This window comes from Dinoponera quadriceps, unplaced genomic scaffold, assembly GCF_001313825.1.
Source record: "Dinoponera quadriceps isolate SergipeBrazil2010 unplaced genomic scaffold, ASM131382v1 scaffold6098, whole genome shotgun sequence".
In the NCBI taxonomy this organism is placed as follows: domain Eukaryota; kingdom Metazoa; phylum Arthropoda; class Insecta; order Hymenoptera; family Formicidae; genus Dinoponera; species Dinoponera quadriceps.
Window position 1 is genome coordinate 2,410 of NW_014559993.1, and position 15,408 is coordinate 17,817.

The 15,408-nt window shown below is 43.3% G+C and overlaps 3 protein-coding genes across 3 annotated transcripts in view; 2 read left to right on the forward strand and 1 right to left on the reverse strand.

Moving 5' to 3' along the window:
- LOC106750585 overlaps positions 1-1,535 on the reverse strand; it is a 3,121-nt gene extending 1,586 nt beyond the window's left edge. The window contains exons 1-2 of the mRNA XM_014631030.1: positions 1,335-1,535; positions 272-711 (exon numbers count right to left, since the gene is read on the reverse strand). Coding sequence (XP_014486516.1) covers positions 272-711; positions 1,335-1,535 — 641 coding nt within the window. The remainder of the gene's footprint in view (positions 1-271; positions 712-1,334) is intronic.
- Positions 1,536-3,631: 2,096 nt separating this feature from the next.
- Positions 3,632-4,306, forward strand: LOC106750587 (baculoviral IAP repeat-containing protein 3-like). Its single transcript, XM_014631031.1, has one exon. It carries the CDS (start codon positions 3,632-3,634, stop codon positions 4,304-4,306), a length of 675 nt encoding a protein of 224 aa, XP_014486517.1.
- Positions 4,307-11,310: 7,004 nt separating this feature from the next.
- LOC106750588 lies at positions 11,311-12,609 on the forward strand. The gene is made up of 2 exons (XM_014631032.1): positions 11,311-11,772; positions 12,488-12,609. The coding sequence occupies exons 1-2, from the start codon at positions 11,349-11,351 to the stop codon at positions 12,607-12,609; spliced, it is 546 nt and encodes a 181-aa protein (XP_014486518.1). The 5' UTR covers positions 11,311-11,348.
- Positions 12,610-15,408: the final 2,799 nt, after the last annotated feature.

The window sequence follows — 15,408 nt, forward strand, 5'->3', positions numbered from 1 at the left end:
TGCTTTTCGTTCTTCCGTTTGCCGACTTTTGATGATTCCTTCGCCATTACGGAGGATGATCGTCTTCTCATGCTTATAATGTCTATGTGTATACTGATTTAACTGTACTATTCCATTATTTATTTATTTTTTTACCTTGATACGTTTAAGTACTTCTATCATATCAGTATTTTTTTTCTTTTATCTTAGATTTATTTTCTTCTATCGCATCAGTTTCTTCTATCGCATTTTTTTTATCTCAGATTTATTTTCACCTATCTTATCAACTAACAGGTTGATGTTTTGATGAAGAGCATTTATACTCTGTCTGATTTTCATCTCGATTACTATTTGTCCAGTTTTCAACATTCTACTATTCTCTTCCAATTGATCTTTCAACGTTTTAATATCCTCTTCCAATCGATCTTTCAACGTTTCAATGTTCTCTGCCACATACTTTCCGAACTGCTCTTTCCACTTTCTCACATTCTCATCCACATAATTTTTATGTGCAACGTCACTTATAGCTTCCGGCCATGGTACATGTCGTATTTTAATTCCTTTTGCGTCAAAAAACTTACGATCAGCAGTCAGACAAAGAGCATTATCCTGTACGTAGTGTTTACGCGCAATGTTGTTTATACTATCAGTCTCAAATTTTGCGAAACGCTCATCCACATATTGTTTGGTTGCAACATCATTGTTGGTTTCCGGTTGCGCTACATTTTGTATCTTGCGATATTTTGTTACATATAGTTCGAGATGTATACTATTGGTGCGGAAGTTAAGACCAAACGTGCAAATTATTACTTGCCTATTGAACAGGATAAACAGGCTTCACAATGCAAGAAAAAGTGTAAAAGGTTAGTATTATTCTCAATTTATATGCAATATAATCTCTCTCTTTCCAGATTTGAATATTTAACAAAAACTTCTCTTATATTTTTTTTTTACAACGTTTCTACTGAAAAACCACATATTCCTGCTCGTATCTTAGGGAGGAGATACATGCTAACAACTACGTCATATAAATACTTAGAAATTGGAATCAGTGTAGGACCTGCATCCTACGTGGAAATTGTTCTTGGTGATAATCGATGCAATCATTTGATATTACCAAATGAAATCTGGAAGGAGATTATACATAGACGTGCACACATCGAGCGACATGTGGAGTCATCTCATTCTTTGCCATTATGGATTCGAGATTTGGCGATGGAATGTCGTATGATGCATAGTGATACCATTATAAAGCTTACATTGTTTAACAAGTCAATGTATTTAAAACCAGAATCNTATTGGATACCTTATTCAATCTTGAGTAGTGTATTGATCATATGTACTCATGGTTATACGAAAATATGCATCTTGTTAATACAAAGTTCCAAAAATTTGTAAGCATTTTGCAACAAAATGATATTATTGGCGTATGGTACGAGTCCAAAACTGTTGACTGGTGTTACGCCGCTAAAGTAATACGCGAAAGTGGTGATTTCGACAGCGAGTCTCTTGTCGACTGTGAGCTGTTGGCGTGCGCCTTGAAAGACATTGTACATTATGCTCTTGATAAATAATAATAAACTATTTTTAATCGTAAAAGATTTTTTAACTTAATATTCTCCCTCTTACCTTTTCCCTATATTCCCCCTTTTAGATGTAAGTGAACGCGATAGGCGGGTACCGACCGCTGCAGGGTCCTATTCGATTTCGTCAGAGGAGAGGTGTTATTATAAAAAGGGGTTTTGATATAAAGAGGAAGATGATAAAAAAAAATAGGGGAGGTGATAAACTCTGAGGATATCGCCGACCGGGAAAACGGAGTAGGTGGAGAATGGAAATATTTTCTGGCTACATGGTTCAGGGGAATAAAAGGAGCAGTTTGTGTGTTGGTTTCTGATACAAAGAACTAAGATAATAGCTTTAATTTCCGTCGTGTTATCTTGGTGATTAAGTTGTTTCTGTGATGTATTCGGTATCTGGATGCATCCGGTGCATCATGTTTCTAGGAATTACGTAGTATCAATTCGTTTGACCTAGGTTACTGACTTGCGTTTTTATCAGGCTATGAATCCCGAGGCCCATCGAGAGTGATTGACCTCTGGTATGTACGTCAGGACTCATAATAATAAACTATTTTTTGATCGTAAAAAATTTCTTAACTTAATATCCTCCCCCTTACCTTTTCCCTATATTCCCCCTTTTAGATGTAAGTGAACGCGATATAGGGACGAGTGCGCTGGAGGGTGGGTGAACTTGGGTCGTCGCGAACGGGCCGCTGGAGGGGGTACCGATCGGACCGCTGCAGGAAGGGTAGGTGCGGACCTTCGCGGGCGACTACCGCGGGTCGTCGCGATCGGAGGGAGGGTGGGTGGAGGGGTGCGGACCTTCGCGAGGACAAGGGTATACCGACTGTCGGAGGAGGGTACCGACCGCTGCAGGGTCCTATTCGGTCGGTATAACATCCCCGCGTGACGTCAGTCCCCTCGCGGGCCAACAAAACACCCCCTCCCCCGCGTGACGTCAGCCCCCGCGTCTACAAGTCACCCCCTCCCTCGCGTGACGTAGCCGTGACGTCAAAAAGCAACACGCCAACTGCGCTAGAACCGGCCTTACTCCTCTATTTATTTTCTTCAAAAATTTCCAATCTCGTATCGCATTGATTGTTGAGAAAATTTCCAACGACGTTGCAACGAAATCGATTCCAACACGAAAGGGGTGAATTTTTACAAACGATGCTTCTGATCTCACGATTCGACAAGAATATCGTCAATGATACGGACAAGCACAAAGCACCGACTCGAACGAAAGCTTCGAAGGCTGATAAAAATTCTGAGCGATTCGTTTCTTTTTTTTTTCGCAGTTGAACAAACAAGCAATTCTGTCAAATATGATAACCGTCAAGTCGCAAGTTGCCTGCTCGATCGTGTTTCTCGAAGCGCGAAAAGACCCTTCGAGTCCGTTGTACTTTTGCATTCTACGCTGCAACAGTCGTACGCGTCTAGATTTTGCAGTACACAATGCAACATCTCAATCAAATCGTTCCTGGTCGACAATTTGAACCAAATAATATCGTTCAATGGTTTACAGAAAAGCCGCGAAATATTAACAAACGATCGATTCGGCTTGAGAACTGCGTCGTCCACGGTTTTGAAGTATCGCATGAAAGCGCGAGAATCCGTAGCTGCGAGTTCCAATATCGTAGCAGCGAGCGTTGCTATGATGTCTTTACCATGGCAACAATTTGGATTTCGAGCGAACGCGCAGCAAAATTTTCGTCATTTCGCAGACGGTGAACGGTAGTGCAACTTTTCGCAAATTATAATAAAGGACGCACGAAACGTCGAACCAATTTTCCAAATTGTTCAATTTCAATTCCAAGAAACTAGAATCAGCCGTCTGCACCAGCGATCGTGGATATTTTTCATCGTCGAACGCGTCGTAACGTTTCGATTCGAACGCTCTGCCATCTAACGAGCGAGCAAAGAGAGGTATGGTGATATAAAACGATCGTTTTCAAGTGAAAAAAGTACACTCACACGTTAGTCGGTGAATGAGGCGTCGCTTGTATAACGTGCCGGTTTCGCGATCAACTGATTTTATCAATTTGATTCTTCGACGTTATATACGCTGCGCGCAAATTCTCCGCTCCGCGATGTCGATCATCGATATGAAAAAAATTGCAGACAGGTTCGAAAGTTTCGCGGGATTCGAATTGTTATATTCGCACAACGTTTCCATCGAGGAGTTGGCACGATTTTACCACACAGGACCAAACGACACGGTGAAACGTCACTGCTGTAACATCTCTTTGAACGGATGGACCGTGCAAGATGTTCCGACGTTCGAACATTTGAAATGGTCGCCTCGATGCCAGTACGTCATTGAAGCTTCGAAGATACGACAACCGCTACCGATGAAGGAGGAGCAAAAGCGTCGCGACGAGAGTGGCGAAATTTTCTCCGCGAAGATTCAAGAGACGAATGTTGGACGAGATGTTTGCGGATGGAGACGCGAGAATAAACGATTCGAAGGAAAATACGAGCCAATTTCTGCACGAAGAAAATATGGATATTGGTCCGACAGAATGCGCACATTCGTGTGTTACGGGATCGGCGAAACCGCGGGTTTGGAACGATCCGCGTATTTTACTCCCACGATGGCGGTTCGATTAGTCGAGCAAGGATTTGCGAGAATCGAACGCAACGTAGTGTGTTTCGAATGCGGAATTTCATTCGAATTGAACGACTATAATATAAGCGACATATTGAACAAACACGCCGCTTCATCTTGCAGATTGTTCAATAAAGCGACCGAAACTATGGTTTAGTTGTTGATCGTTTTTCGTTGTTTCTTTCGACCCCCATTCTTTGCGCTGCAATTAATTTTTCTCTTTGCGACACAGCCATCGTCGTCGTTGTCGGTATTTCTTTTTATTCTGCAATTCCATCAGTTTCTAACGAGTGCTATCTCCCGCGAGATAGAATCGAACATTTTTTCGATAACACTCGCGGAAAGAGTTCCAAATTCCTTCAATCTTTCCTCGTCGAATTTTTCGAGCACCGTAGTCAAAGCGGTACCTATCGCCAGATCGATACCTATCGACTCTTTTAACGCGACGAGATCGTTGTGCAAGTCGTCGCCGTGTTCTCCGCACAAGCGTAAATTTTCCACTATTTCTACCACACATCCCATTCTTTTCAAATTTTCAATCGTCGCGAATCGTTTCTAAATCATGGTCAACGATTGCGCGGTCAACATCGTGTACACCATTCTGTCCAGTGGATTTTCCAAAACATACGACGTCATACCGAACATGATGCGTTCCACTCGCGGTTCATCGTAAGCTTCGCATGCCAATTTCCACAATTTTTTGTTTGTTACAGTATCGTACAGTGCCGTAACGTCCGCGTTTATGCCTATCAATTCCAAAAAACGAGCGCATTCGTCGACGATGTATTTGGGAACTTCGCAAATCGTGTTCGCTAAAGACACAGCAGCAATCAACACCGATCGCAGGCGTTGCGATTCCCCCCTGTAAGAACATTGTTCTTCGTTGCGACCGATAAACATCATGTACAAAAATAAAGAAAAATCAAAGAAAGACCACCTTCCACCCGCAAAACTGATCTTGTTTGAAAGTTCCGTCGACTGTGTTAAATGTTTATGGCCTTTTAAAACATCCGTCTCTTGCGTTTACAGTCGCGGAATTTCCAGCGAAAATATCAGCGATGTAACGTTGAAAAGCGAAAACGAAAAATCGTCTTCGTTGGCTAACTGTTAAATTGAAAAAGTGAAAGCGATCGTCTGGTGATTTAACAACAACGCAGAAAAAAAAGAGAAAAAAGAAAAAGAAGAAAATACGACGTGTCATCGAACGAACAAAACGAGTCATCGAACAACCTTGACCGAACAGGAGCATCGATCTTTCACGGTTGAATCTTCAGCGATGTTGTGGCAAAACTGCGCGGTTTTACTGCTGAATTCAGATTTGCAACGATGTATTGACAGGTCGTACATGAATGCAGACAAATTGCGACTGTATCGCGACAGCGTATTTTCGAGATTCGACGAACATTCACGACTGTTGACCAGCATCGTCAAACAGTACGGTCGGGACGTTAAACATTTCCTTTCGCGAACCAACGATCCGTTCGTAACGATTCGTTTCGCGGAATCCGATATGATGTTCAATATTTGGCGGAGGATAGAACCGTTTGACTTTTTTCATTACGCGTTGTCGGAAATGATATCGCATTTGCCGTATGAATCTTGCAACGTGTCGTGTGGAAACAGTCAGTGCGTCGACGACGAACACTTCGTCGATTCGGATTCGTCGCCGGTCGTTCTGTCGCCATGGCGGTATCGTTTACCGTTTTGTCTGAACAGCGAACAAATGGAAGATCGACATTTTCATTTGGACCCATCCACTCTGTCTCTCGTTCGTACGATGGCTTGCGACATCTCGTGCGTGATATTCGATTTTATCGTTAGACGCGTCGAAAGCGGTGAGGGCTTTTCAAACGCGTAATCGTCCCAAATGCGAGAACTCTTCGATCGAATGTTGAACGACGGAGCGTTTGTAGTGTCGGTTCCTTTTTCATTTTTCATAGAAAAACGATTCTGAGGAAACGTATGTCGGATATTTCCGCGAGTTTAAATCGTAAGAAAAACAATACAATCGATCAATTTTTACCGATATCCCAAAAAGCTCACAATTGTGCTATTCGGTCATCCAACATATTCGCTTTGAGGTTCATATGCGTAGTGCGCGATTTGTACAAGAATGAAACCATAGAATGTATGTTTCCCGTACCATCATCGTCGAATAATTTTTCCATCGAATCTTTCGTTAAAATCGCAAGCTCGACCGTAGACGCGACGATTGATTTCACCGCCGCCGCCGTTGCGAAGTGTTCGCATCGAAGTCCGAACAATTTGTACGTGTTAGCTTCTCTCAAAATCGCATTGTCGCACGGTATAGGCTCGACGATCGACGGAAATGTTATGAAACGCGTACCTACGCACGCCGAAATTATATCGAATTTTTTGCGATTAAGTTCCGCCGAGTTCTCGATAAGACTAGCCAGATGCATAGATATTACCGGAACGATGAAATGTAACGTCACATTGTACATATGAAATAAAACTACATTGTCAAACGATTCGCATATTCGCCTTGTGAACGAACCATTGTTTTTCAGGGATGCAGTGTGGCACGCTCGAATCGTAAAGTCCCGATATATTTTCGATCGATCTAAAGGTCCCATCGGGACAAACGCAATCGCGATAACTCGGTTCTCGAATATTGACGTTCAAGTCTTAAACTCCGCCTTCGCACGCTCTCTTGCGATCCCGAAAGTGTTTGTACAATTGAACACATTGCCATATAGCCGCACCTAAACTCGTGTATCCCACCAATAAAGCGTATTCGCCGGCTTTTACATCGCACAATCCTTTCGTACATCGTCATCGCTGCCATCATCGCCGCCGTCGTCATCGCCATTTTTATCCCGTTGTCGAATCGTACAAACGTTCCCCTCGCATGTAAAATCAGCGCCGAATCGACTTACGCATAAAACCTCACAATCTTCCTTTGTGATGCAGAATCGCGAAATTGTCGTACAATTGTCTGCGGATTCTTCGGCTTTTCTTTCCGAGTAAGTTTCCGTTGCATTGACGCGTAAAAACCTAGCTCTTCTGATACGATTCAATTCAGCTTCGAATACAGCGTCGCGTTTCGAATATTTAGAAATCGACCATTGAGGTATTTCCATCGCGCACCACACTAGGAGAAATAGCGCGAACGAAAAGATCAAATACATGAACATATCGCGTTCGATGTTACTTTTTCCTTACGAATCAACGCTGCGTGTTTTTTTAATAACCACGTGATTGCGAATCGTATCGTCGTAGAGATCAAACGAACGACTCCACCTTGGTCGTCGAGTTCAACAACCGTCAATTTGTCGCGATGCGTTTTACGTCTCAACGCCATGATCGGCGACCATCACGAGGGTAAAAATTTTGTCAATGAATTTATGTTCGCCTCTTCGACAGTTCTCGCAAGCACGCGAAGACGATTGTCGATGGAACGTTCCGTCGATAAATAATTCCACTTTCGCTTTTTATCGCGATCAAAATACAAGGCGTCGTGATTTTCATCGACTTTTCCTATCGCGGAATAAATAATATCGATGATTCGTCAATGTTATTCAAACTTTGCACAATAGCCTCTGAAGTTCATACTCAATCACAACGCGACTGTTGACTTGTTCTCCATTATGAAGGACATAGTCAATTCTCTGACGGTGGAAAGCGGCCGAAGAGGAAACGGAGGTATTCGTTGGTTGTATCCGGTTCGTCGCGCGGGAAATAGATCGGCTCGACTGTACGTCAACAACAACGTGCCTCTGAGAATGTTCGAATTGTTGTCGCATCGTAGCGCTGACGAGAGCAACGCAGCGACACTTTTCGGTGGGAGCGAAAACGATTCCAGCGAAGTAAAAATTCAATGTGTTGACGAATCTTTGTCAAAAATGTACCGAGAATTCAAGCGCGACCGCGAGGTATGCGCAAGATGTATATCGAACAATATACGCACTAAAGATGGCGTCGATCTTAAAAATTTTATGCGTTCCGATCGATACAAGAAACGCTTCGATGGCGAAACGACTGAGATTGAAACGGACGAGGAATCAATATTCGTGTCTGATGTAACGAACGCGCTTCTCTTCACAATATTGTCCGTCGTCAGACACGATACGCGCGATAAGGTGTACGCAAATCACAGTGCATCCGCCGTTCGAGACAATTATCGCGTTTGTTTGAACGGAACTAAAATTCCAGACGATATAGATGCGCAGCACTTGATACTGTCCGATGACACGTCTCGCGCTTCGCCGAAAGAGGACGACGTTTCAAAAACTGAAAGTTTCAGCATCTTACTGACGCACGCTATGTCTGCGTTTCACGCTTCTGGAATAAAAATATCACAATGGATCCAGCTCATCGCTTATTGCGATGAGATATGGAACAAACGTATCGGTATAATGGATATGGAACAACTCGCTGAAATTTTATTAACTTTGTACAAAACGCTGCCATCGTTATCATCGTCGAATGCCAAAGATAAGGTCGCAGGTGTCGATGATATTTAACTGGACATTGCGGCGAGCGAATAGATCGATCGTTGTTGAATGAGATTCGTCGATCGCAACGGGGAACCAGCGTGGAGGATGCTCGAACAAACGCCGCAGGAACAATCGTCGTCGTCTCGACCCGAACAACCGACTTGGAACGGTACCAGACGCAACGAAGGAAAGCATCGTCGCGACGGAGGTAATCGTTACCGGAGGTGGCGAGCTCGCGAAAATGAAGTCGCTCGCGCTGTTTACTTGTGCGATCAGTTGGACGCTCTGCTGCGAACAATAAACGACATATGTTCCGACGAAGCGATATTTTCGAGAAATGAAAATATAATACTGGTGATGAAATATTGGACGTTTCGATTCACGGAACGCTTTCAACGCGCGTTGAGGTTAAACGTGACGACTTTTCGCAATCATCGCGACAACAGACATCAGAAAAAAAATTCTCGACTCGCCGAAGAAGAACAAGGTGGTTCACGGCAGGAAGCCGTCGATGCGCGGCAGGAAGAGCGAGTGGTCGATCCACGACAGGTTCGTCGGGACGACCTAACCGTCGAGCAAAATGTGAATCAGCAGCAGCAGGTTCGGCAAGATGAGCGAACCGTCGAGCGAAACGTGAATCAGCAACAGCAGGTTCGGCAAGATGAGCAAACCGTTAATAACGAGCCTAAAAAAGAAGAATTACGTCGTACAAAGTCCGATTCTTTCGAGAAAACGCTACAATTAGAAAGAAGAAGAAGAAGCGAATGTGTTCGTTCGAACAGCGTCGTATTCAACAAGTTCAGCAGCAAATTCCTCAGCAGCAACAACTTCAACTTCTTCAGCAGCAGCAGTAGCTTGCAAAAGGGACGGATGAACATCCGTACGAAGACGACGACTTCGTTCGATTTGACGTCGACGATGTCGACAAGGAGATGGATTGGGCCGATGAAGCGTACAAAGAAGAAATTAATTTTGCGCAATGATTCGATTGTTCGATTGTAAGATTGATCGTCGTAAAAGAAAAAAATAAAAATTACAATGAGATATTTTTTTTCATTACTTCCATACACCGATTCCGATGAAAGAACCGATTACAGACCGCGAATCGTTTTAGCGGGTTCACCGGAAACCGGGAAAACACTCTTTGCAAAATCTATCGCGCATGGAACGAACGTTCGATCGGAAGATTACGCACCAACGGCGGAAACTGTTTATACTTTGTGCGCAAACGTAAAGAAACTCGATGAAATTTATCGTGGTGAAAAAAAAATCAAAAGAGCCTTTTGCTACGAAGTGGCTACCGACCCACGATTCGCTAGGCCTTTGTGGAAATGGAGGAATTCGCGATCGAAAGTTTTCAAACATCACGTGGATTGTTTTCTCAGTTACGATTTGATCGATACTTCCGGCGAATTGTGGGGTTACGAGAAGGGTGCCGACAAGTTGAGAGATCGATTGATCGAAAAATATCTGCGAAACGCTGATACCGTAATAGCGATTTAAGATCCGCGCGATGAGAGATCCGTGTGCGCGGTAACTCGGGTGATCGAGCGCTCTTCGAAACTTGCGCGAACGAAAAAATCTCGTTTGCGTTGCATGATCTTGTTAGAAAACACGACGCCGAAGCGAAGCGACACGGCGATTGCAAAATATCATCGTTCTTTCAGATTTTACTCTTCAACCGACGAAGATTGTAGCATAGTCGATTCGCATCGACGACAGTACGACGGTTATTTCGCGGCGATTGATATTTTACGTTCCGATGTTGAGACGTTGCAAAGAGAAGTGATCGATCGCGTTTTGAGATATACGATCGAGAGTGAAAATTTTTTCATTTCCGAAAAATGGTCGAGCGATAGAACGAATCTGATGATATTGAAAGGAGCGAATTCCGCGATAGCAATTATAGTAGCGACGCCTCGTTCGATGGTCAGCGAATCGCTGCTGCTGGTCAGATAATCGCGAGTGAGCTTTTCCGTCATTTCCGCAACATCTCCATCTATCGGAACATTCACGCTGACGCTTTCGTTACCATACAACACATTGCACATCCAAAAGATCAACAATATCGAAGCGCGAGGTATGAACAAGTTTGGATTGTGCGTCTCCGATCCGCCCGATATTATCATGTCTCGAAATATTACGCTCAGATATTCGTCTAAGTTTCCAACGCGAACGCGCGACCACATTTCGTTCGAAATGTCGAGAACTCGCGATGGATCGTGTTGAAACAATTGTCTACAGTACTCATTAGCGTTTATACAAGGTGGTTCGTATGTACGCTCACGATAATGTGAAAATATTCGTTTTATTCCTCTTACGCTCGACGTTCCGCATCATTCGAGCATTGGCCTAAAACCTCCGTATGGTTGTCGCCGTCGGACGTTGCACCTTACGTAGACAGAAACAACAGAAGAAACGTGGCGCCGGCGACTCTGATAACTCGTCAAAATCATTACATGGCAGCGGCAGGTTTCTTCTACAAGGATCACGCCGACGTCGTGGTCTGTCACGAATGCGGTTTGGTTCTTGGACGATGGCGAAAACCGCAACAGCATCGGCAGTCGCTGTCTTCGAACTCGAAAACGAATCGAGCGTTGCAAGCGTTAAGCGCGACGCCGGACGCGGTCGTCTCCGTCGTCTCCGTCGTCGAACAACGCCGCTGACGTCGCACCCCCGGTTGACGGTCCGTCGGGTGACGACGACGATGAAGCAAAGATCGCATCTCTGGAGAAAGAGATGTCGATCGCGGCCATACCTAGACGCGAGCATTGTTTCTGGAGGATGGATTGTCCCAACGTGTTCTACTACGAGTACAATATAACACCGTTCAATTTTTCGAGCTTCGCGCGATACGAACCTTTGTCTCGCGTGATCGAACCTTGCCGGGAACACCTGAGGGTTCCTCGAGACTTGCTGGAGAATTGCGCCGTTCGCGTGAAACGCGACACGGAAACGTTGAAATCGTTCTCGAAATCCTGCACGGACGTGATCGAACGTACGAAAAGATCTTTAAGAATCGGTAAAAAATTGTTGGATGGAATAAAAATGGATGTTGAGATATCGAAGTTCGTAACTTCCGATACGGAATATGCGCATATACGCGAACGAATCGCTGAGAATATCGAAGAGTTGAGAAGCGTCGGTGCGAACTGCGCGGTGTTGTTACGTTCGCGTAACGGGTTAAACAATCGGCAGCGATAGCGCCGAAAGAATATCGAGTGTCAAACAATAACTTCTGGGAAGACATACCCCGAGGTATCAGATCATTGCTTCGGATGAAGCAATCGGCAGCGATAGCGCCGAAAGAATATCGAGTGTCAAATAATATCTTCTGGGAAGACATACTCCGAGGTATCAGATCATCGCTTCGGATAAAACAGTCGGCAGTCATAGCGCCGAAAGAATAACAGTTCTAATGAACTGTAAGATAAACCCATATGACTCATTTCTGATGGCGTGAAATGTACTTTGTTCCTGATTGGGTGATGAGGAACCTGCGCGGGGGTGTCTCATCACCTACCTATAAAAGGGTGACGCGGGAAGCCGAGCCACACACACCACACTCTCTCTCGGCCTCGCGACTCTTTCTTGGCTTCTGCTTCAAGTACGACTTAACAATTCCTCAAACGTAAATAAATTTAATTCTTGCAACTTAACTTTTTTATTAACTTCCTTCAACCTCACACACACACACACGCACATACCCGCTCATCCATATCCACAACAACATTCACACAGCCTCGTCCATCCCAGGGTAAATTGGTTAAATCCATTGACCCAAAAAGGACATTTACACTCCACCCGAACCTTTACGTTCGCGACGCAACTCCGTATCTTTCAATAATCCAACATCCGCGTCCGGGACGTAACAGTGTCTAGATTCTACGACGATGGAAACGACGATTCTTGCGGCGGCGAAGTTGTCGCAAACGACGACTACGACGACGATGATGATGACGAAGCGACGACGACAGCAGCAACCTGGCGTCAGCGATAAATGCGTGGTGTGTCTGTCGAAATATGCAAACGTTCTGTATCTGCCGTGTCGACACTTGAATTCGTGCGTGTCCTGTTCGAAAAAATTGTCGACATGTCCTGTGTGCAGAGCCTCACTTTGGATGTGCGTCAGGATACATCGTTGAAAAAAAAAGGGGGGGGGGGAGTGGACAATTGCTGCAAAAATGTGTAAAAAGCAACGTTAAAAATAAAACATTCTTTATTTCACACCACATATAGCATCGTACGGTCGATCTTTGTCAATCGTTCACATCGTCGTCGCTTTAGGAACGAGAAGCGGAAGTATGTGAAAACAGTACATGCTTCGGAACGTGCGAAATACTCGAAGAGCGGCTCGCCGCATCATCTCCGGCGCGCACAAACCGCGCTCTCGAAATGCCGTCGATCTTTTCACGCGCGGCGGCGTCGCTCGCGCTTAATCAGATGTAGAAATATATCAACAATATTACGATTCAATATGGCATTTTTTGGAATTATACATACAGATTTATATTTTTTGTCGTAAGAAAACTTTAAATAATAATTGTTATATTGAAAAATAGTATTTCTATACAAAAATACATAAAAATTACTAGATTTATATAAATTTCATAAACTATCAACATCCAATATTGAGACGAAAAACTCAAAAGACCACTTTTTGTACTTGTGCTATTTTCAAATTTCACTTTTACTTGGTAAAAACCACAAGTGTATAATGCGAAATTGGTATCTTATTCATAATTTTTTCAATATCGTCATGAATCTTCCAAATGTGCCAAGGACAATTATTACAAAGCGTTCTAAAAGTAACAAATTGTGGCGCTTCTACAATTATTATAGGATCATTCGCGGACAAACCGCACAAATACGAACAATCTGAACGTTTTGAGATCCATATTGCGTTTAATGGAAGTTTTTTATCATATAAAACATATTGACCCGGACCGCGAATCGACGATTTTCCGTGTGATGTTTTGAGTAATTCGTCAATAATACATTGATCATCTTTAAACAAGAATGTTTTCCACTCTTTGCAAGAATAGCAAATACGAATAAAACGATTTAGTGACTCGATGTACAATGACAAATGCGTCAAAACTTCGCTCAACCATGGATATGTATCCGCTCTGTAATTCAAAGAAAATAATAAATGTCGTTCTTTACAATTTTTCCTCTAATAAATGCCGGTAGACTCTGTCAAGAATATTTTGACAAAATTTTCGACGTTTTCTATTTTCTTCCACGCATCAGCGATCAATGTACCCTTTTGTGTAAATAGCATTACGCGAATCATGTAATGACTCACGCGTCTCAATGTACGCGTTTCATCAAACGATGAAAGAACGTCATAATCGTCAAATGTTTCATTATTTTCAACCACGGTAACAATACTCTCTTGACTAGTATCAACGACGTTCTTGTAACTCTCGTCACAATCGTTCATCTTTTCTTTAAAAACGATGTTTGCAAAGAGAAGATGGTGGAGATGTCGATATCTAGAATTCGCTTGCTATATAATACGACTCGAGATTCAAAATATCACCAGTTAGCTCAACGAAACGATGAGCGGTGCCGATTGACGTTCAGAATTGATACGACAGTTAAATCAACGTCAAAAGCGATTGAGTAGGCAAGAAGTTATCTTCGCGCTGCCGTACGACGTGAGATATAGCGGCAATTTCAATCGAAACATAAACACCGAGCTAAAAGTATATGATAATTCTACTGTTATCAGGAATTCAAAAAAATTATTGGCTGTAAAAGAAGAATATCGTTATACAAACGGATATTACGATCAAAGCGGACGATTTTTATATCGAAGATACCAATGAGGAAGATAACAATATGTATCGTTCACTATACGATATTGTCTATATTGTATAATTTTGCGTAAAAGTTATTTTATCGTTCGCGCTCAATTGATTGTTCAAAGAAAAAAGTTTCTCGTCCATCCAATCGAACATAGTTTCTACTGACTGTTGAATGTTTATAAACATTAACTGTGATAATGGAGAAAACCATGCTTTTCGTATTTAAAGTTTTCTTACGACAAAAATTATAAATCTGTATGTATAATTCCAAAAAACGCCATATTGAATCGCAATATTGTTGATATATTTCTACATCTGACCAAGCGCGAGCGACGCCGCCGCGCGTGAAAAGATCGACGGCGTTTCGAGAGCGCGGTTTGTGCGCGCCGGAGATGACGCGGCGAGCCGCTCCTCGAGTATTTCGCACGTTCCGAAGCATGTACTGTTTTCACATACTTCCGCTTCTCGTTCCTAAAGCGACGACGATGTGAACGATTGACAAAGATTGATCGTGCGGTGCTATACGTGGTGTGAAATAAAGAATATTTTATTTTTAACGTTGCTTTTTACACATTTTTGCACCAATTGTCCACCCCCCCCCCTTTTTTTTTCAATGATGTACCCTGACGCACATCCAAAGTGAGGCTCTGCACACAGGACACGTCGACAATTTTTTCGGACAGGACACGCACGAATTCGAGTGTCGACACGGCAGATACAGGACGTTCGCATGTTTCGACAGACACACCACGCATTTATCGCTGACGCCAGTCGTTGCAATAGACGTATATAACTAGACTGCGCATGCTGTGCTAGCCATTGAAGCAAACATTTAAAAAGAGAAAGCAATATCGGGGGATCTCTGTCTCACTCTAAATCACACCGTGGAGGGGGAAGTGAACTCTTTTCCCCTCAAGACTTCAGTAGCAGCAGGAGTGAAGCAGACAACATTCTGTAACTACTATAAGAAAAGCGCTGTAATTGAT